Here is a 21,542-nt window from a genome sequence, read left to right as displayed (position 1 = left end):
AGAGTCACAGTGTGGGAAATAAAAAGGTATTCTTCAGACATGTTCACACTCCTACAAGCAGAACGACTTTGTTGGTCCGACACTAATTCAGACACTTTGTTGGGCTTAGTTTTCGAGGGCATGTTTGTTCTAACTCTGGGTTAACGTGAGCTCATGTTAGCTCCACAGCAGCGACATGTACCCGGACTGAAGCCACGGCGCAGCAGCAGAGGAGCCGACCATCATTTCCGACAGCTCCGTATGGATTTGACGTCGGGATATATCGGTGCTTGATGCTCTAAGGCTTAGCGGATCACAGGTGATTTCGAGGATGGGGGGACCCTGTGCCCTTAAGCACTTTGTAAAGTGAGTACCTCGTGATTTAATTTGTATTTAACAACAAGTTTATTATGGTTTTAATCGTCTCTCTAACACACAAAACATGAGCTAGCATGCTAGTAAAGCCGGGTGCTGAGACTCTATTATACTCACTTTCTTCAACGTAACTTGTAACTTAAAAAACGTGTTGCTGAATCGATAAATGAATAAGCGGACGAGCTTCTCGTCCTACTCGGTGGAGAGAACCGTAGTTATTCGGACTTCGCGCATTTCAGACAGATTAGTGAGCGATAAAGTAGCCCGTAAGTGAACCACAGCGTTAGCCTGTTCCAGTTAGCTAAACTAGCCTGATGCTAGTAGCGCTCCACAGCTAGCCGTGTGTTATCAAACAAAATGTGTTGGTTATACCTCTACTGTAAAGCCGTAAACGTCGCTAAATGCAACACGTTAGCATAATTGTATTCACACAACTGTTTAGACAACAAATGATACACAGGAAAACACGAGTTGCCGCTATCTTTTAAAAATGGCCCACGGAAGCTCTGTGTTAACGTTAGCTTAACCCAGTTAGCTTCATGCTAGCTGCTTGATATTCTTAATAAAGCTGCTTCGCAATCAAGCAGCTCAGTAAATGTCAACTCAGTCGCCTGCTGTAAACTTACATGTATGTTTAAGGTTGACTTGTAAGCAAATGTTAATTGTGAACTCAACTAAATTGGCAGGTCAGCAACACATCTTTGTATATTCGTTTTCATAGTTGGGAAGGTTAGAAACAACATTTTAAAGGCCATGTTTTGGCTGTATCACTCCTCCCGCTCACACCACGCTTTATTTAGGTTTCTAATGTGATTCAAACCAGTCACCATCTGTTTACACAAGGGTGTCGATGCATAGTTTACAAAGATACTGGTTCCACAGACAGCCTTTGTTTCACTAGGCCATTTGCTTTGCTCTGTACTTGTCTATTAATAAGATAAGTGTTCTCTACTCGACCTGCTTTAACCTGTAATCCACCATGATAGTTTAAAAAAAAAACAGGTGACTGTAACCTTTCATTTCTGTGTTTGCTGTTTCTAAACCAGAGCAGTAGAGAATAACAGACAAGTAAGCTGCGGAAAGATGAATTCTTTGTCTAACAGCAGATCTTGCTGTTTGCAGCTGGTTTCTAGATAACATATAGGAATCTGCAGGAAAGGACGCCTGTACAGTAGAAGTGGTTTATACCAAAGCATTTTACACCCAAACAGACCACAACCAGACTGACATACTGTTGATTACAATAAATTGTTAGGAAACAATAGTTTAATTTCTGATATTTTCTGCCATTGTTAAGTTGTCAGGATTTAATTTTCAGAATTGCTGACGGAGTAACTGTAAACTGTTTCGGACATAAGAAACCCAGCTCATTGCAACTCTTCCTTCTTTTGTTGTCAGGTGTGACGTCACTTTGGAAGGCTCATTTCTCTGATTTGGATTATTCTTGGCCAGCAGCAACTTCGGGCCTGCTAATCCTAGACAAGTTTTTCAATGGACACTCTGCTGAAGTCCGAGATCAGGTACAGTACATTATACAACTCACAGTGTATGTTTGGTTTGGTGTAGTTTGATTGACACATTTTGAAATTATTTTAGTATGTTTACAAAGTACAGTCTGTACTAACCCTTTTTACTGTCAGAATATTGTGATATTATGGTCAGACAAGGCACAAGACTGTCTCGTAATTCATGCACTGAAAGTAATTAAACATACAAGACCACTTTATGCAAAAGGTTTTGGGGTCTTTTTTCAAATATTGACAGATGATAGAGATTATTCTCAGATTCTTTCAGATAAAGGGGTCAGCCAAATGTTTTTAGAGCTTTGCTTTCTGTATTATAAGAAAAAAATATATGTAGTTTGATTATTTCAATGAAAATATAATTTGTAGGAAAGATTACATTGTGTCATACAGATTTTTTGTGATCTAATTGAAATATGTTTTGAAACAAGGTATTGGAATTGGGTGTCATATTCTCATATGCTTGCACTTTGTTCATGCTTATTATTTCAAAACATGAAACACTGCATTCGATTTTTGATTTCCCTACTTTAATTTTGGTAAAGATTTAAGCAATGCTAGCGGGGTGAGCATCTTTATCCTGTAGGTTAACTCTAAAGTGTAAGCTGGTTATAATAGTCCCTACTTTACAGCAGAATTTCACTGCAGAAATGCTTCCTTTTGAAGGTCACAGAGAAAGGAAAAATGAAATCCTGAAGGATTATATGACCTAATTATTGTCCTGCACCCATATTGAGCCTACCCTAATGAACACACACGCTTTAATAGGACTAAAGGATCTACAAAAAACAAATTATTCTTTACATGTTATATACTTACATCTCTGTTTGATTTTTGTGTGTGATTTTCTTCCTCTGCTTCTTATTGTTATGAAATCAAGCTATATGATGTGAATTAACAATGTTATTAGCTTGTAGGCGAGCTCACAGATCATTAAAATACAACCTATTTTTCTTCATTTCTGCTTACCTAGGTTAGTATAGTATCATTTTGTTTTGTTGAAATTTTGGTTTCTTAAGGTATGGTAAGGTAACTTTATTGGTACCCGTCGGTAGATTTGGTTTGAAATGTGTGAGTCGGCATCCTTTTAAACACAAACGACAGGACAGGACAGGACAAAACATGATAAAGTGACAACAGTGCTCAATACTAAAGAGAAAATCCCTTCGTAAAAACAAGATAAAGTAACCCATCGTAAGAATAAGACAAATAAAGATAAAAATGATACTATATCATCAATCAAGTAAAGTAAAAGCAAGATTTGAATAAGAATAGTGCTGTTGATGTAGCTGTAACGTGAAAAGGGCAGGCCATATGTTGAACAACGATGCACCAATTTTTGGTCAGGTGGTATGGGCTAAACTGTTGCTATATTCCTGATTATGTAAATGCACACTTATTTTTTTATGTAGATCTGTAACATTGTTTTATTATTTCATCAATTCACTTTGGTCCTTAATCTCTTTAGCTTGCTATTCCATTAATTAAAAAATCAGAATAAAGTATATGCCATTATTATGCCCATGTACAAGGTCTCAGGGATAACATCCATCAGTTACCCTACAAATTTGTTTCTCTATCCAGCAGAATGTGCCCAAAAATATATTATATATGGAATTAACTTGTGTTCTCCCAAGTCAGCTTTTTCCAATTTTTCCTCTCTGTAAACATCAATTATAAACAGAAAAACATTAGAGTTTTCATTCAAAGTGCATTGTTTATATGGTTAATGGACTTGAGCTTATAAAGCGCTTTTCTATTCTTTTGACTAGTCAAAGTGCTTTTTAACAGCAGGTCATACCTACCCATTCACACACTGATGGCAGAGGCTGCGATTGAAAGTGTCCATCTTTTTTAACTCATCTCATTCATACACATTCACACGCCACCGACAAAGCAGTGGGAGCAACTTGGGGTTAAGTGTCTTTTCCAAAGACACATCAACATGTGTCTGCAGAGGCTGGGGATCGAACCCCCGACCTTCCAGTTGATAGATGACTGACTCTACCACTACACAACAGCTGCCCTAATAATATATATGTATATATATATATATATATATATATATACACACATATATCTAACATTTCAGACAAATGCTATGTATGCTTGTTAATATTAATGTATACGAATGTAGAGCAGTAGACACTGAGAATTACAGATATGTTATAGTTTAAAGCCTCAAAATCAGTTACAGTCAAAACAAGTTGTTAAGGGACTAATTCATATTCTGCAAGGTCACCTTGAAGTTTCTTATGTACCCCCTGATAACCTTGAAGTTGCATATTGCTGCATGAACTGTGTAACTTCATTTCCATCTTCCCTCTGCTTTTTTTTGCTCACATGATGTAACCACAGAGAGGAGGGGAGTGGGGCCTCAGTAAGTGTCAAACCAAAAGTTGATAAGTATGAATATTTGCTTTTGTGGGTTTGTTACAACTGCTGTCATGATGGAGAAAAACAGATTCCAGGTTAATTATAGCCTTCTCTTTTATTGCAGGTGAAGGTGGAGGGCCTATCCAAGGCAGCTCTAATAAAAAGCCTGTCTCCCAGAGTCATGCTATCCAACCATCTTCTGCCTAAAGGGACCAAGATGAAGGTCAACCTGGAAGACCAGGGTCGTCAGAAAGTGTCCTTTAGCTTCGCACAGACCAAGAAGCCCCTGCAGAGCCTGTTCTTTATCCCCGCCAGCCCTGACAAGTCTGTTGCTGAACCTCACCTTGCCTTGTCCCAGTTGACCTCAGACGAAGAAGGGCAGAGTACAACTGAGCAGACACCCATGGTGCCAACTTCAACAGCAGAGACACCTTCTCAAACACCAGTCTCCTCAGCTACTAAAATGAAAACAGACTTATCTAAGATGCATTTCAAGAAGCAAATTCTTAGTGTCTCTGTGACTGAAGAGAAACCAACTTCTGCTGTGCCAGATGAGCCGCACTCCTCCGACTTGATGGTTCTACAGAAATCAACAATCTTGAGTGCAACTGAATTCCCAACACCCCAGCCTCAGAATGCCATCAGTGTCTGCCCCTCAGAGAATGCTAAAATTGAAACCTCTGAGGCAAGAGTTACTGCAAGCCTCAAGAAGCCAGTTGCTTCCTCAGGAAAAGATGTGGAGAGTTCCAGCAGTGCTGAGCAGGACGGTAAGGTATACAATAGGACAACCAGGTCCCAATCTGATAGCGCGCCACCTGGCTCAGAGTCAGATGGAGATTCAGTCCAGATGTCTTCCAGTCGCAGATCAGTTGACTCCAAAAGTAAAACAAACTCTGAGAGCAGAAGCAAGGAGGTAAAAAAGTCTTCCTCTGGTTCATATGTGGAGGAAAAAGAAAAAAGTTCCTCAAAGCGTTCAGAGAATCACGAAAGGTCTTCTAGTTACTCGAAATCAGACCGAGATTCTAGACACACATCATCGCGTTCATCCAGATCCGACAAAGATCGCAGAAGGTCCAGGTCCAGATCACGATCCCGATCTAGAGGCTCTCGAACAAGTTCGTCTCACTCCAGATCAGAGAGATCTCGAGGCGACAGAGGATCCCGCTCCGATAGGTCATACTATCATGATTCTGATAGGAGATCATATAGGAGTTCTCCGCGCAGAGAGAGAAGACGTTCTCGTTCTCGAGACAAAATTCGGGACAGTTCCGACTCTGAGGATGACCACAGGAAGACAAGAACAAGGACAAGTGAATCGAGTAGATCATCAGTGCATGCAAGCTCATATAAAGAGTCAAAATCATCTTCCTACACAAAATCTGAAAAGGCCTCTAAATCTTCAGATTCTCCTCATTTTTCAGAGTTGGATAAAAAATCACATTCATCAAAGTCTGAAAGAACTTCAAAGCGACTGTCAGACTCTGATTCCCAACGCAAGTGCTCTCCTGACTTGGACTCCAGTTACCGTAAATCAAGCTTGCATAACAAGTCAGAGACCAACAGTAAATCTTCATCTTCCAGTACACATACCCATTCTCAATCATATGAGAAACGCCAAAAAAGCAGCTCAAGTGACTCTGAAGCTGATCATAGAGGAAAACCACAAGCCTCTGACAAAAGCTCTGGCTCTGAGGAAAAATCTACAAACTATCAAAAGAACAACAACAGGTCAGAACTGAAGCAAATTACTCCTTCTAGATCATCCATGAAATCCAGTGGAAATGATAGGCAATCAAGTGACACATTTCAAAGCCCTGACAAAGCACCGTCAAAGGAAAACCCCCCAGAACTTTGTTTTCTGATTGAAAAAGAAAAAGTAGATTCCCAACCTGGTGGAAATGAACATAGTAATCAAGATTCTATTGATATCATCTCATGCACTGACAAGAGTTTGCAAGAACTGTCATCTGAGAGAAATGAAACAAAAGCAGGTCATGAAGTTGAGACAGATAATGCCTCCGCTATATCCCCAAGTGAAAGCCTGAAGCATGTAAATGCTAGCCTGGAGAACTTGACTAATGTGAAGGAAAGCCTTTCTTCTAATAACCTATCACATGTGAAATCATTTGCAGCTGTACTAAATTCAAGTAGTAGTAATGAAAGTGTAATATGTAGCCAGGGCAAGGAAGATGTTGACTGTTCACCACAGTCCTTACTTGAAACACAAGATGTCCAGCAAAACACAGAATCGGAAATTGATGAGCTCAAAACAGCTACGGTCATCAACCAGCAATGTGGCACAATTGTGCCACTCTGTTCTGATACATCATGCCCTGATTCTGAGAATCAGCTGACACTCGCACAGCAAAATACAGATACTGTTAAAAAGAGTATCAGTAGTAACAAAAAGTCCAGATGGGATATTGTTGGGCAGGACACTTCAGAGAATGATAACTTACAAAGGACACTTTGTGCAGAGAGTAAACCTAAAAAAGTGGTCTCTGTCAAAAAGATAGAGGTTTCGAAAGACAATAGCCAACAAGACTCTGAAGTTAAAGATATTAATCAGCAAGAAGCTGAAACACATTCCAAACCAGGGAGGCAGATGGGGATCTCTAAGCAAGACTTCTTTTCTGTGACTGAAAAATACAAAGACCAAAGTGAGCCTTCACAAGCAAGCACCAGCGCTGACCAGTGTGACTTAAAACAGAGGGACTCTCAACAAACAAACACAGACAAGCCTCTGCACATCAATGATCCATCACAGACCCTCATAGCTTCAAAGATGCAAAGCTGGAATGGCGATGGTCATGAAGAAGCTTCTAAGATCAGTGCTCACAAGAGCAAATTAAGTAAGAGAGCACCACTTAATCAGGATACATTAGGACAGAGTGAGGCCAGTGATAGTGACAACTCAGAGTATGACTCAGATTGCGGCGAGGCTGTAAAACGATTGCACTCTGTGGTGGTGGTGCCGAAGAATTCTTCACTTACAATGGATGCACAGGACACAGGAGCTTCACCATGCACTCCAAGGAATAGTTCAGAACTTCAGAATGCTAATATTACAGCTGACCTGGACATCAGTGAAGTCCCAAAACAAAGGCAGGAGGGTCCATGTGCTGGTGTGAACAATTCTTGCAATAACACTATGTTGTGTCAATCCCAGAGTAATATGATTGATAGCACCAGTCACTCAGAGGGTTCCAGCTCCATCAGAGTCCAACCTTGCACAGCAGGTCAAATCGTTGCCCATGGAAACACCACAGATCTTGCCCAAAATCTTGAAAATTTGAGGCAGTATGAGGATGGGCACACACAGCATACTGTCAGAAGTAGAGGTGAAAGAATGTTCTCCCATTACCAGCATGATGATTTCTCCAGTGCTGATAATATCAATGATAGAAATGGATTTAACCTAGGTTGGGATTTTTCACAATCGGAACAGCCCAGTAGTACATACCAGCAGCCTGATAGCAGTCATGGGCCTCAGTTACCTAACACTAAACCGACAGGAACCTCTCCCGAGGAGCATGGGTACATTCAGAGTAATCCCTCCTGGAACCAAGAATCCACAAATATGCATATTAGCCGAAAACCCTACCTCCTTGTTCATCAGGAACCTGCATGTGAAATCCACCCTGACTCCCTAACCAATGACCATGACGATTACAGCGCAGATAAACTGTCAAATCTTACTGAAACAGCTGTTGAATGCAGTGGACTGAACACTCCAGGGTCATCAAGCTTTGTTCAAGGCCATGAAATAAGCAGCAACAGCAGAGGCTCTGCAGTGCCTGACCCTCCGAGAGAAGACTTTTTCAGACCTCATAGAGGCCGCGGACCTCCCAAGAAAAGGCGTCCAGAGATTGAGTCAGATTCAGACAACGAGGCAGAGGCTGGGCCTGCTGGCAAGAGAGAGTGTCTTGGAGATACTGATGTCACCAAGGAAAGTCCTTTCAAAGTGGAAGTGCAGCGTCCAACACTCACTCTGCAAGACTTTAAAGACTCCAATAAATGGAAAGACTATTCCAAGACTAAGAAGATGCCCCCTTACTTTGACTTGATTGAAGAGAACCTGTACCTGACTGAGAGGTAAGGTGTTGCTGAAGCTGAAGCAAATCATTTTATTTTTTACGTTAGTTTCAAGCTGGAGCATAAAAGTCATACATTTCTTTTGTAGAAAGAAGAGCAAGTCTCATCGAGATATAAAGAGAATGCAATGCGAGTGCCCAGTTCTGCCCAGAGAGGAGCGTTCAAGAGGAGTATTTGCATGTGGAGAAGACTGCTTGAACCGGTTGCTGATGATTGAGTGGTGAGTTGAATGTTATAGATAATACTGAGAAACTGTAAGAACACTGTCTTTAAAAAAAAAAAAAAAAAAAAAAAAAAAAAACACTTTGTAAGGTTTTCCAGAAAACCATGCACAGTTAAACCTGGCTCAGAGTTTTAAAAGCATAACCGATTTTGAAATAGGGTAGCATCACACGAATAAGGAGATTCTTTACGGATACTCTTCTCTATAAACTCAAGCATGCAAACACTACAAGTTATGAAACAATGGCACATCACATACTACAGGCATTACTAAGATTATCATGTCGGCAGAGGAACGCACCACTTCACTGGACCTCATGTAAACAACGGAGCTGGTCGTTCAATTGCAATTAAAATGCTTTGTGCAGGAAACCTCTTACTGTTCTCCCTTGTCTCTCGACGTTATTTTAGTCACACGGCTTCTTTCAGACCCTTGAGTGATGTTATAGTCAAAATTTTAAATCCTAAATATCAAATCTATTTGATATAAATCCGGGCATCTTCTAGCAGATCAGGGATGTTAAGATTTGATCTTTATATCACTCGTACTACAAGGCAATCTGGGGAGATAATTGGTTCGGAGCAGCCTCAGGTTGGGAACACCCCATGATTGTCTTGAGAGGGGGAAACCTCAAATCGGCCCGATTATCTTGCAGTCTGAGCCAGGCTGTAATGGAGAAAGGGGTTGAAAGCTGTTCAAATGGTGATCATCTAGTCTTGAAATAATTTTCATTCTTTAGCAACATGAAAGCTGCACCAGAATATGCTTACTGGTAATTGTGTGCATAATAGCAGCTTGAATTTGTGTCAATATTTATTATGCTGATTATCATCCACATTTAAAAAAGTCTAAAAGATTAAAGATTTTTAATCTCTTATTATTATAAAAACAATTTTTATAAAAAGGGATGTTATTATTTACAAGTTCACAATATTTTTAACTTTATTTTTTCAGCTCTTCAAGGTGCCTGAATGGAGTCTACTGCTCTAATCGACGCTTTCAAATGAAACAACATGCAGATTTCGATGTTATCCTCACAGAAGACAAGGGATGGGGACTCAGGGCAGCTAAGGAGCTGATTGCGTAAGACTCTTCATAGCTTTCAGTATGACAGTTAAAAAGGTTTTGGTAGCATTTTAAATAATTATATATTAACAAGGTTATTAATTATTAAGGTAATTTTGCATTTCCATGATGTGCACAGACTACCTCAATAAGATATTCCAAAGAGAAAATGTGTGCTATTTTTGTGAATTACTGAAACACTGTCTGAAAGCCAATGTGTCACCGGAGTTGGGCTTTCTGATTCAGTTGATTGATATTCTTAAAGGTTTGAGATGTTAGATTTTGTTTTCTTTTTTATTTCAGAAACACTTTTGTGCTGGAATACTGCGGGGAGGTATTAGACCACAAGGAGTTTAAAACAAGGGTGAAAGAATATGCTCGCAATAAGAACATCCACTACTACTTCATGTCTCTGAAAAACAACGAGGTAAGTTATAATGAGACCCGTTCTAACCAATGTTAATGTTAAAATGGCAATGTGGTTTAATGATTTAGCTTAGTGACCTGCAATATAGGTAACATTGGATTGTGTTTCTACAGATCATTGATGCAACACTGAAGGGTAATTGCTCCCGGTTTATGAACCATAGCTGCGAGCCTAACTGTGAGACCCAAAAGGTACAGTGTCAAAGAATAGAAACAAGTAACACTCTTTCAGGTTACCTTCCCGAAAGCTGACTCACCTGATGATGATTTTTATCCCACTTTAGTGGACCGTCAATGGCCAGCTTAGAGTTGGTTTCTTCACCACCAAGGCTGTCGCTGCCGGAACTGAGCTGACGTTTGATTACCAGTTTCAGAGATACGGGTAACGTTTCACTGGAGTTTTCCTCCACACTTTCTGAGTATTTTGAGCAATCTAAGTTTGTTCTAAAACCACTTTTATATTATTGGTGGTATAGATAGGTTTTTAATAAGTGGTTGTTCAATCTTCTCAGTGATGGTTTAGCAATAGTGATTTAACTTCTGTTTAAACTCTTTCTACAGCAAAGAAGCACAGAAATGCTTCTGTGGGGCAGCCAGCTGCAGAGGCTTCCTGGGTGGGGAGAACAGAGTTAGTGTTCGGGCAGCTGGGGGGAAGATGAAGAAAGACCGCAGTCGAAAGAGCGCTCTCACCACGGTCAGTCGTCTCTGCCCTGTTTGAAACTGTGTCTTGTCATTGATTACACCCAACTGGCAGTAATGTCAATGTAGCTACACCTCCTCATGAGAATCACTACAACTAAATAATACAAAATATATATTGCACCAGTGTTAGCTCTGTATTTAAAGTGTACAGCCAAAAATGTCTCTGCACCAGTTTCTCTTGGGCAAGGGTGTCCTATTTGATGACATCATCACTTTGACCTTTCTCAGGTTGATGAGGAGCTGGAGGCGTTACTGGAGAATGGAGAAGGCCTGTACGATGAGAAGCAGGTGGTGTCTCTCTGCAGACTGATGGTCCGAGTAGAAACCATGGAGCAGAAACTCATCTGCCTTAAGCTCATACAAGTATGACCTAACTGGTTTATGCCTAGTTTATGTTGTTGATGGTTGTTTTTATCATGCAGGGCATTTCATTATATTTTTGTGATACTCACAGGATACTCAAAATCCAACATGCCTGAAGCAGTTCCTGGACCATCATGGGTTGTCTTTGCTGTGGATCTTCATGGTGGAGATTTCTGAAGCTAAAGGGAACAGTGCTAATAACAACAAGCTGCAGTTAGAGGTGAACAAGTCATAAACTTTGTTTTATAATATTCATAATGGTGTCACATTCTGCTTAAGTTACTTGGCAGTTGAACATTTCCAGAGCCTCTTCAGCCACTGTGTGTTCACCGATATTATTATTTTATTTACAGATTATGAAGACCTTGGCAGTGCTGCCTATCTCTACCAAGAACATGCTAGAGGAGAGCAGAGTCCTAACCTTCATCCAGCGATGGGCCCAGACAAAAAGTCACTCTCAGCCGACTGAGATGGACGGTTACTCCAGTGAAAACACTTCCCGAGCTCAAACCCCGCTCAACACTCCTGATGGTTCCTCCAAACTGGGAACAGAAATGGAAGGTGACTCGTCCAAACCTGCTGTGTACCGCCGCCTTAAAATCATCAGTGAAAACAGTCTGGACAGCGCACTATCCGACGCTAGCAAAGCATCTGACGGGAAGGAGGAAGATGAGGATGATGATGATGAGGAAGAAGATGAATCCTCACATGACGGCAAACAGGTGAAGGCAGACCCGGGGTGTGCGGCTGAAGATCCAGAGAAAGCTTCAATGGAAGAGACTGTGAAAGAGGAGAAACAGGAGGAGGCAGTGACAAATTCAAGCACTCCACATCAACCTCAAACTGACGAGGATGAAGAAAAAATGGAGGTGGATTCGGAGAAGGAAACTGAGGTACAAGAGGACACCAGTGAGGGTCAGACAGAAGAACTTGAAGGGCATAAAGAGCCAAGTGAAGAACAGGAAAGCCAGGAGGAGCAGACCAGTCAGGTAGTGACAGAAAAAGCTGAACTGGAAGAAGAACAGCCTGACGTTAAAGTTCAGGAGCCAGAGAGTGAGTTTGTCAAAACAGATGTAACAGATCCTCCACCTGAACAGCCCCAAGAGAGTGAAGAAGCCCAGGCAAACACACAAGAGACTGAGAATCCTCCTCCACCCCCTCCTCCTCCCCCTCCTCCTCCTCCTCCTGTCAGTGAGGTAAAACCTGCTGAATCCATCCTTGAAGCTGCCCCAAACTCTGACACCACTGAAGTCAGTATGCCCTCTGAGATCACAGCACCCCCTGTGGACCCGCCAGTGATAGGAACCCCCTCTCAGGATGAAGAGGAGGGTGTCTCAGATGTTGAGAGTGACAGGAGTCAGGAGACCCAACTCAGTGCCTTGGACATTAGTGGCATGGCTGCCAGACTTCTGGACAGCTGGAAGGACCTGAAGGTGAGCTCAAAAAGATTCACTTTTAAAGGTAGACATTGTAAAGCATGCATGAAAAATTGAAAGAAGCCTATTACTCTTTAAAGCTGTTTTCACATATGCACTCCTGAAAATATCTAGATAATTTCAGTAGGACTGCTCCGGATATTCTCTTGACCTGCACCTCACAGTGGGAGCCTATCCTTGTCAGACAGGTGGGGGGGGGGTTGGTATCTGTTTGGATATAACTGTTGTTATACAGTTGTTCTTGTCCTTTCAGGAGGTGTACAGAATACCAAAGAAGAGTCAAGTGGAAAAGGAAGCAAACGGTGAGTTTAGTAATAAAAACAAAAACAATGGTGTATCTATTAGATGTATTTTCAGTATGATTTACCTGATTAAATGTTCTCTCAGATCGCAGCAGAGATCGTGACACAGCTTTGACTCCACGCAGAGCTTCTGGTAGTCGAGAACGAGAGAGGGAGCGAGACAAGGAGAGGGAACGAGACCGAGACCGAGATTATGACAGAGACAGGGAACGAGACTGGGAAAGGGAGAGGGACAGAGAGAGGGACAAGGACAGAGAGAGGGACAGGGACAGAGAGAGGGACAGGGACAGAGATCGTGACAGAGATCGCGACAGAGATCGCGACAGAGATCGCGACAGAGATCGAGACAGAGACAGAGACCGTGATCGAGGCTCTGACAAAACTCCGCGCAGCACAGAAAGACGAAGGAGACGCTCAGCATCACCACCACCCTCATCCTACGAGAGGAGCCGACGCACTGAGGAACGGTAAGAAAGCTTGTGACTGGAAAAACATTTCAGATTGTCTTCCATGTGTAGTGTAGTCTTTGTACAGCTTTGAGTCATGGACAAGTTTTGGAATCCAACTGTTGTCTGGTTTTTAAGGTTTGATCCATCTAACAACAAGACCCCAAGGGGAGTTGGTGGCAAGGAGCGTAACAAACTGTCCACAGAAGAGCGCAGAAAGCTGTTTGAGCAGGAGGTTGCTCAGCGGGAAGCCCAGAAGCAACAACAGCTTCAACAACAGCAGCAGCAGCAGCAGCTTCAGACTTTGGCCTATGACCCTGCTCTGGCTTATGTTTCCAGCCCTGGCTTCATCACCTACCCTCCTGGATATCCCATCCAGACCTTTGTGGATCCCTCCAACCCCAACGCAGGCAAAGTACTGTTGCCTACCCCTGCTGTTGATCCCAGCATAAACTATGAACAGACGCCTCCCCAGCGTCTTATCTCAGACCTCGGACTAACCTCTCCATCCCCTACTTCCCAGACCGCTCCAGTTCCTACTCTTTCTCAGCACATCACTACCACTAACCTCACCGCTGGAGACCCCCAACAGTACGCCCAGCCAGCTGTAGGAACCCAGGATGCCGGTGTAGCTGTCCTCTCTGTACCTGCCCAGGCGGCCACTCAGAGCTACACCACTCTGTGGGATCCCAGCACTCAGCAGGCAGTGACGGTGCAGACGCAGCCTGCACAGCAGTATGCCACAGCCCCACCACAGGCCCAGACACAGACAGCCATCTATTACCAGGGCCAGCCATGCCAAACCATATACAGCATCCCCACCGCCTACCCTCAGGCAAACACTCCCGTTATACAGGTAGGGTACCACGCTGGAAAGCCAAACAATTTATTCATTCCACTTTGGTATAGAAACCTGATTAAAATATGATGAGGTTCTACTTAAAGAACATTTAAGAAATGACTGCTCAGTTTAACAGAATTTTAAAATTACTTCATCATTTAAAAATAACAAAATATTTAGGATTCAGAAAATATTTTAGATTGAAGAAGAAGCTTTACTTTAAAGTAAGGCAAGATCAAATATCTAGGACAATGGGCAACGTCATCTCACCTCAACAATCATAGTATTGTTTTGCTAAAAGTTTTACATCCACTGTGTATATAATTATTAGCATTAAAACTGCAACACAATGCAACAAATACATGATAATAGATTTCTGTATTCCTCAAGTAACATCTGATGATATTGTACTTTGTGTTTCACAAGGCATACACTGAACCCACAGCCAGCTACCTGCACGGCCAGCCTGTGTATCCTGGTCATCAGCAAGGAGTGGTGGTGCAGCAGGGAGGCACGGTTACCACCATTGTCACATCTCAAACTGTACAACAGGTAACACGTACACACTGTCCAGTGTCTACAGCAAAATTATACTATTTAAGGAGGGAAAGAAGTAGTGGTGCAATGGGTCACAGTTTATCCTTTCAGATCAACCCCCACGTTTTGGATTGCATGTGATTTGCCATTGATGGAAAATTCATCATCATGGTGTAAATTAAGTGTACTGCCGCTCAATTCCTGTGCAGAGCCTTGGTGAAAAGATGTCAGTGTTAAAGTAGTGCTTGTTTTTTTGCAGAATTTCATTCAGATATTTTTGTTGATATTCTTGTATATTTCAAATTTTTCTCACCATGTCTGTATTTATCATGCAGTTATCAATTGGTGTTTGCATGTAACAAAAGTCAGTCCCTTAATGTTTGTAAAGTTATCCTGCAGTCTGTCGTAGTCTGTAGCTGTTAACTTAGCCAAAAAATGTCATAAGTGTTGTATTCGGCCAAAGAACTAAAGATACACTCCCTTAACGCACACTTCCCCCTTTTGGTTTTGTCTCACACAACCCCCACTTCTGGAGCAGCCTCTGCAAACCCACACATCAATTGTTGCATTATGCTACATGTTCAAGTTTGTATATGCTCAACCGAGGAAAAAAACAAACTTGTTTTTGTAGATTACAACAAACTTGTTACTCACAGAAAGATAACTATTCTGTGTTTGTAATGTTGATGTATTTTGTTGAGGGTTAACAAAAATGTTTATTAAAATGAGGCAGCTTTCTATATTAATTCTCAGATTTCAAAATACTACCGTATATCTATTTGTTAAATCCGAACCGTGGGATTTGTGGCAGGTTGCACCCCCAGTAAAAAAGGAAGAATGCTTACATTTTAGCATTTTTTAACTGCATGAGTAAACATAAAAGATTGACTGTTTCAGTGGATTCAACAGACAATTTGAATTTCCACTATTTGCCCTTTGAAGAACCGTGCTCTACCTGATATGAAGCAACTTTAGGTCATAGTATGGCCACAAGGTGGTAGTATATTTTAAGTCTTTGGGGCTGCAGTGTGCTGGTCCAGTGACAAATCAGTTGTTTGAAATTTCATTCTAAGTTGTTTTTTTAACTTGAAACAATCAGAGGAAATGACTTGATGGTCTCCATGTGTTAAAACTCTAAATGCAACATGAATGACTCACAACAACAGCTGCTTTAAAAAAAAGCATTTTTAGTGAATTAGTTTCTTTCTCCACGAAAAGAAAATAACAAAGCCAAGTTCTAGGTACAAAAGCCACATGGATTTACTGCTAATACTTATTTTCTATTTCTTCTCTCCAGGAAATGATTGTTCCCAACAATGTGATAGACCTGCCTCCTCCCTCCCCCCCCAAACCCAAAACTATCGTCCTACCTCCAAACTGGAAAGTTGCTCGAGACCCTGAGGGCAAGATTTACTACTACCATATTGTGACAAGGTTGGTACTGCTTGCTGTGTGTATATAAAGCATATCCTGAACTCTAGAAAACCATGCACATTATTCTGAGATTTCTTCCCTCTGTGCATTAGGCAAACACAGTGGGACCCTCCGACCTGGGAAGGAAGCAGTGACAACACTAGCGTGGACCATGAGTCTGAGATGGACCTTGGAACACCCACCTATGATGAAAATCCCTCCAAGGTGAGCTTTACTCTGAAATTATACTATAAAGTATAAAATATGTGTAGTAGTTGTGTGCTGGACTTTTGCTTGAAGCGTATAAAGGATCCAAGAGTTAAGAGTGATAATATTCGATGTTCTTTCATTTGGGTTACGAGAAACTATCTTCTTCACCTCTTCATTCGGTTCCCAGGAAGTTTTTTGTTGGGTGCAAAACATGATTACAGTGTTTGTTCCTTGAGGAAATGGAAGATGCTACAGCGGTGATTATTTTCAGCTGTCTTAGAAAGAAAAAAAAAACCTCAGCAGGACACCATATTTACAGAGTATTATGACCTCACCAATGACTCCTCCTCCTCCTCCTCCTCCTCATAAAATGGCTTCATCAGAATCTACATGGAGACGAGGATTAAAAGGAAAGAATCCACTCCCCCCCCACCCCCTGCTCAGCTGTCTGTCCCTCAGCCTCAAGGCCATAGTTTGCTCAGCTCATCTCTTCTCCCTCTGCCTCGGTTGTTTTCCCCTCTACATTTTTCCCTGACTTTTAAGGATAATAGAAACCATCTGGGAGTGTCCCTTTTTTCTCTGTTAAAAGATGGAACTGCTTGAAAAAGCAATAAAAAACAGAGTGGGGAAACATTGCATATTTTTCATGCAGTTTCCCGCCAAGAACAGCTACATGGTCATGCACTATTTCCGATCATGTGTTCATACTGTGTTGGTGTTCACGATCAGTATTACTACAACACATGCCCTGCGCTTGTAAAGTGTCCGAGATCACTGTTTTTCGAACACTGCCGCCTCATGTGTTTATGTAAATCCTTTGTGTGTTGCGTTTGATCTTCACCGCTCTGTTGTGGGTATGGGCAGTCAGCTGTTGTCTGCCTGCCCATGTTGTTCAAGGCTGTAGCTGGAGAGGCAGCATCCTGCCAGGATATCCCCGCTATGTGTCAAGTAGCTGGCAAGCAGGTGCTGTTTGACGCACCTCTGACCCTGATAGCTACCGTTTTGCTGCAATTTCCGTTTGGTTTGTTTAAGCCGATGCAGACGGGGTGCTGAGTTTATCAATCAAAACTTTCTCTGTTGAATTATGTAGGAAAGAGGCGGTAATACTGCCACATACTCTAACATACAGCTAAGGAATGTCAAACACAGAAGAAGAATTTGATTGGAGTTAGCTTGTGAAAAGTTACAGTTTCAAAAACTAAGGTGAAATGTTTGATCATTTTATTTCTGTTCATTGATTACAGTTCTCCACAAAGACAGCTGAAGCAGACACCTCCAGTGAACTGGCAAAAAAAAGTAAAGAGACATTTCGCAAAGAGGTGAGTCCACAGAGTCAACAGTGTTTGCAAAAAACATCTGGAGTTATATAACATTGCTGCAAAACCTTTACACCTGTACTTCCGTTGAAGTGTACGCCTTCCAGCCAGTCATGCAAGTTTTCATTTGTTTTGACATTGAATTCTCATATTATCAAGTCTTTGTATGCACGTCTTTGTTTTGCTCAGATGTCCCAGTTCATCGTGACGTGTCTAAATCCTTATCGAAAGCCAGACTGTAAATTAGGACGCATCGTCAACACAGAAGACTTCAAACACCTGGCTAGAAAGGTAAGATTAAGCTATGCACTGTTCATACACACAGTCAGAACCTCTATTAATGCAGGAAAGCTTTGAAGCTTTTCTCCAGCCTCTGTGTGGTTGGAACACAATGAAAGCATTGGTCAGCTTTTAACTTAAAAAGAAACATTTTTGAAGTTACCCTCAAACCAGAACAAAACAGTTGAGCTCCCACGATCTCTTTCCCCAGCCAAATGTTTTAGCATCGTGCCTCTGGAGGAGAAATAGACATTTTACATGTAAACTACTCTTTTCTCTCTTATTTCACTAATTCCTTTCTAAAAGTACTTTTCAAGCAGATTGTCTTCAAAGGGCAGGATTCTGTTTTTCCACTGTGCTGGTGGGTCAGTGACTTGTTTATGTAGGGAGTGGTTTACAGTGAGTGCCACTGGGACATACCAGGACAGTGAGGACATGGACGTAATTAATAGTAGACGAGATGTTTCATTGTGTCAAATTATAAAGGACAAAGTCACTATCTTAAAATGAAATCACCAACTTAGAGATATTAATTTTAATTTAATAATTTACTGTTCTCCAGTGACAATAATCGTCTTACTGTTTCCTCAACTCTGCCCATTCTCCTAGCTAACTCACGGAGTCATGAACAAGGAGCTGAAAGCTTGCACGAATCCTGAGGATCTTGAGTGTAATGAAAATGTGAAGCACAAGACCAAGGAGTACATCAAGAAGTACATGCAGCGATTTGGCTCCGTGTACAGGCCGAAGGAGGACACTGAGGTGTACTAGCCTCAAAGGCCTCAGACTCACTCTGAACTAATGTGAGAGAAGCACAGATTTGCCTTTCCAGTCACTCCTTGTTGTCCACACTGGCCAACCTGAACCCGCAAGGTCGTTTGTTATGCACATTTATGGCTGAAAATTGCACTGCTGCTGCCCAAGAAGCCTTCAGGCCCTGTGGATCGAGAAGAAGCCCAAAAGCTGAGGAGACAGTCAGAGACTCGTGTGGCTCTGAACGACCCAAAACACCAGGTGCAGTGGGTGCAGTGCTTTTGAAGGATGACACTGAGGGGTGCTACAGAGACTTATGTTTTCACTGACAGTTTGATTTTAAGCTTTTTTTTTCTCCATTTATGGCTCTTACATGTTCCAGGGATGATAACCTCAATTCCACTTTTTAATCTCTTCTAGCTCTGAATGAGGATTACTCGAAGGAATCAGCTTTTGGTATCAATTTATCAGGTTGTGTTTTTGTTTCCTCTCTTTTTGTTCAAATGGATCCATGACCCCCCCCCCTTTCACTTCCTTTTTCTTGTGCACGCTTCCACCCCCTGTCACTGATTCTGTATCTGGTGCTGCTTTTAACTGGGCTGTGGAGGTCCAAGCTTCCACTCCTCAAACCCCTGCCTTCTTAACCACAAGACGTTGAAGCCTCCGTTGTTTTATGAATGCATGATGTAGGCTGAGGTCAGCGTCACATCCTTTATGGAAATTCCTACATTTTCCAAGTCTCCTGCTTCAACTAATATGCCCTCAGCGAGATGAGCTTTTTACTCGTAACACACTTCACACACACACTTCGGGATCAGCCAATAACCAGCAGATTGGCAATGGTGTTAGGGAATTATGTTTCCATGTCTTTTATCAATTTGTGTATAATTACGGGAGCAGGGTTTGAATGCTGTGTTTGATGTGCCGTTTAGCTTTGTATCCATTTTTCCCCAGTTCCTGTTCGACCCCCCCTCCCCCCCTAACTTGTTCTGCCCTGTTTTGTCTTCTTACAGGAATAATACCGAGCATTGCAGTTTTAACCGTTTCTAAACATCTTGTGAGTTCTGGTTCTTTTATCATTTATATGTCCTAGTGAGACGTTAGAGACACTAGGGTGGCCTTGCTACAAATAAATTGCCAGGATTTCTACAGTTGTCGAGGTTGTTTCATTAGCATTAGGTCACAGTTTGTTGCAGCCTATCAAATTGCAGTAAACAAAGTTCCAACATATGTACATTGCTTTATGTGAATATTATTGAATAATAGTTTTGGGGATGTTAAATAAGCATATACTTTGTAAAAGGACTATCATTTCATGAAAGTGTAAATAATGTGTAAAATTACCAAAGCTGTACGCAGGAGAGTCGGGTCAGGGAGCGCAGTGAGCCCACCCAGCCTCACCAGCTCAGTACTCCTGATGCAGCTCCCACATCAGACAGTCAAACCTGGGTTGCAGCTGACTCACAGCCCTCTATTTTATTTCAGTGGTGGGGGAGATTATAATGTTTCTTTCTTTTTTTCTTTTTTTTTGTTATTATTTTTCTATGTACAAAGTAAGTTTCACCCAACTTTACTGTAAGTATTGTGTAAGCACATTGTCATACCGAGTGTATAAACATTTTAAAGATAATAAACTTTTTTGTAAAATTAATCCATTTTTATTCTACAACAAAAAGCACATTCTAGACCAGCTTTTTATGAGCAAGCACTTTGCAACAAGGGCATGAAAAACTGCCTTTAGTGGGCAGAATATCGGACAGAACCAAGCTTGAGGTGAACAGCCATGTTCTGAAACTGGATGGGCTCAGAAAGTAGAATAAAGGGTTCAAGGTAAACTTTATTATACCCGAGGAGCAATTTGCTTTTCAGCCCGCAGTGAATAAAACAAAACAAAAATGAAATGCACACAACACTAACACTAAAATACACATATCAGGGGGGGGGGGGGGGGGATTCATGAGATGCTGTTGAGGAGACCGATGGTACCAAGGACAAATGAGTTCTGAAATCTGTTGGCCCTGCACTTATAGGCAGAGTATATCTACGACGTGATGGCAGCAGCTTGTACTCTCTCTTGAAATGTAGGCAGAGAGGTACAGTAAACAACAGGTAATACAGAATTGCAGTAACAATAGATATACTAGTATAAGTAATAACTATAACAATGATTACTTTAAGTGTAGCTGATAATTGTATCAGTGGGAGACGAGCAGATCCACAGCAGAATCGTCTTTCCCCACTGTGCAGACATACGCCCAATCCCATTTTAGATAGGCTCCGTCCTCTAATAAGGGCTGCACGTGGGATGGATGCCTCTACAGCTCTTGAGAACAGTTTTTGAGCCAGATGTTTCGGTGCAATAGAGAATCAAAGTGATCAACTGCCTTCATTAGACGTTCCATGTGCTTTAAATATACAAAGAAACAGTGATGAGTGTAGAGGTTCTGCAGAGCTTCCCCTTCTCTCTCGTCCGTCCCAACCCCCCTCCCAGTGTGTGCACATTCCGCAGCTCCATGCCTGTGTGCTCCAGACCGCAGTTAAGCAGTCCCGTCTGGAGTATGTGACGGCATGTAACACTGCCTGAGGCCTTCGGAGATGCCTGCTACCACTTAGAACTGAAAGCAAAGAGATCATTAACAGATTTGAGTTCAGGGCAGAGCAGGAATCAGATTGTGCCTCAGAAAGAAAGAGGAAACTTTCCTCCAGAATATTTTGGAAGAGGCTGTTATTTTCATTTCATCCTCAAATTATTAAAAACCTCTTAACAGATTTCCCATAGGCTTTTGGATAGGAAATGTTCTTGAACACTAAATCCCTTGATAAGGGGTAGTGTATTTCAAATATGGTGAGCAAGCACACTTTGTAATCCATCAAGTGGGTTT

General features: G+C 41.7%; 1 protein-coding gene across 2 annotated transcripts; it reads left to right on the top strand.

The window, feature by feature from the left end:
* The first annotated feature begins 140 nt into the window (after nt 1-140).
* On the top strand, nt 141-20,561 carry setd2 (SET domain containing 2, histone lysine methyltransferase). 2 transcript variants are annotated; one of them, XM_061050513.1, is made up of 23 exons: nt 141-345; nt 1,753-1,874; nt 4,236-4,257; nt 4,378-8,348; nt 8,437-8,568; nt 9,526-9,654; nt 9,940-10,063; nt 10,177-10,254; nt 10,347-10,444; nt 10,624-10,756; nt 10,993-11,127; nt 11,219-11,347; nt 11,481-12,560; nt 12,817-12,865; nt 12,951-13,332; nt 13,450-13,726; nt 13,835-14,167; nt 14,579-14,704; nt 15,987-16,123; nt 16,216-16,327; nt 17,557-17,631; nt 17,818-17,919; nt 18,517-20,561. In XM_061050513.1, the coding sequence occupies exons 2-23, from the start codon at nt 1,846-1,848 to the stop codon at nt 18,676-18,678; spliced, it is 7,815 nt and encodes a 2,604-aa protein (XP_060906496.1). In that variant the 5' UTR covers nt 141-345; nt 1,753-1,845; the 3' UTR covers nt 18,679-20,561. The 2 variants fall into 2 exon arrangements, with proteins under 2 accessions (XP_060906496.1, XP_060906495.1); XM_061050512.1 differs by having other exon boundaries at nt 13,450-14,167.
* Nucleotides 20,562-21,542: the final 981 nt, after the last annotated feature.

Source organism: Labrus mixtus, chromosome 11 (genome assembly GCF_963584025.1).
Source record: "Labrus mixtus chromosome 11, fLabMix1.1, whole genome shotgun sequence".
NCBI classification, from domain to species: domain Eukaryota; kingdom Metazoa; phylum Chordata; class Actinopteri; order Labriformes; family Labridae; genus Labrus; species Labrus mixtus.
Note: the sequence above shows the minus strand (reverse complement) of the source record. Positions and strands in the feature narration are given on the sequence as shown.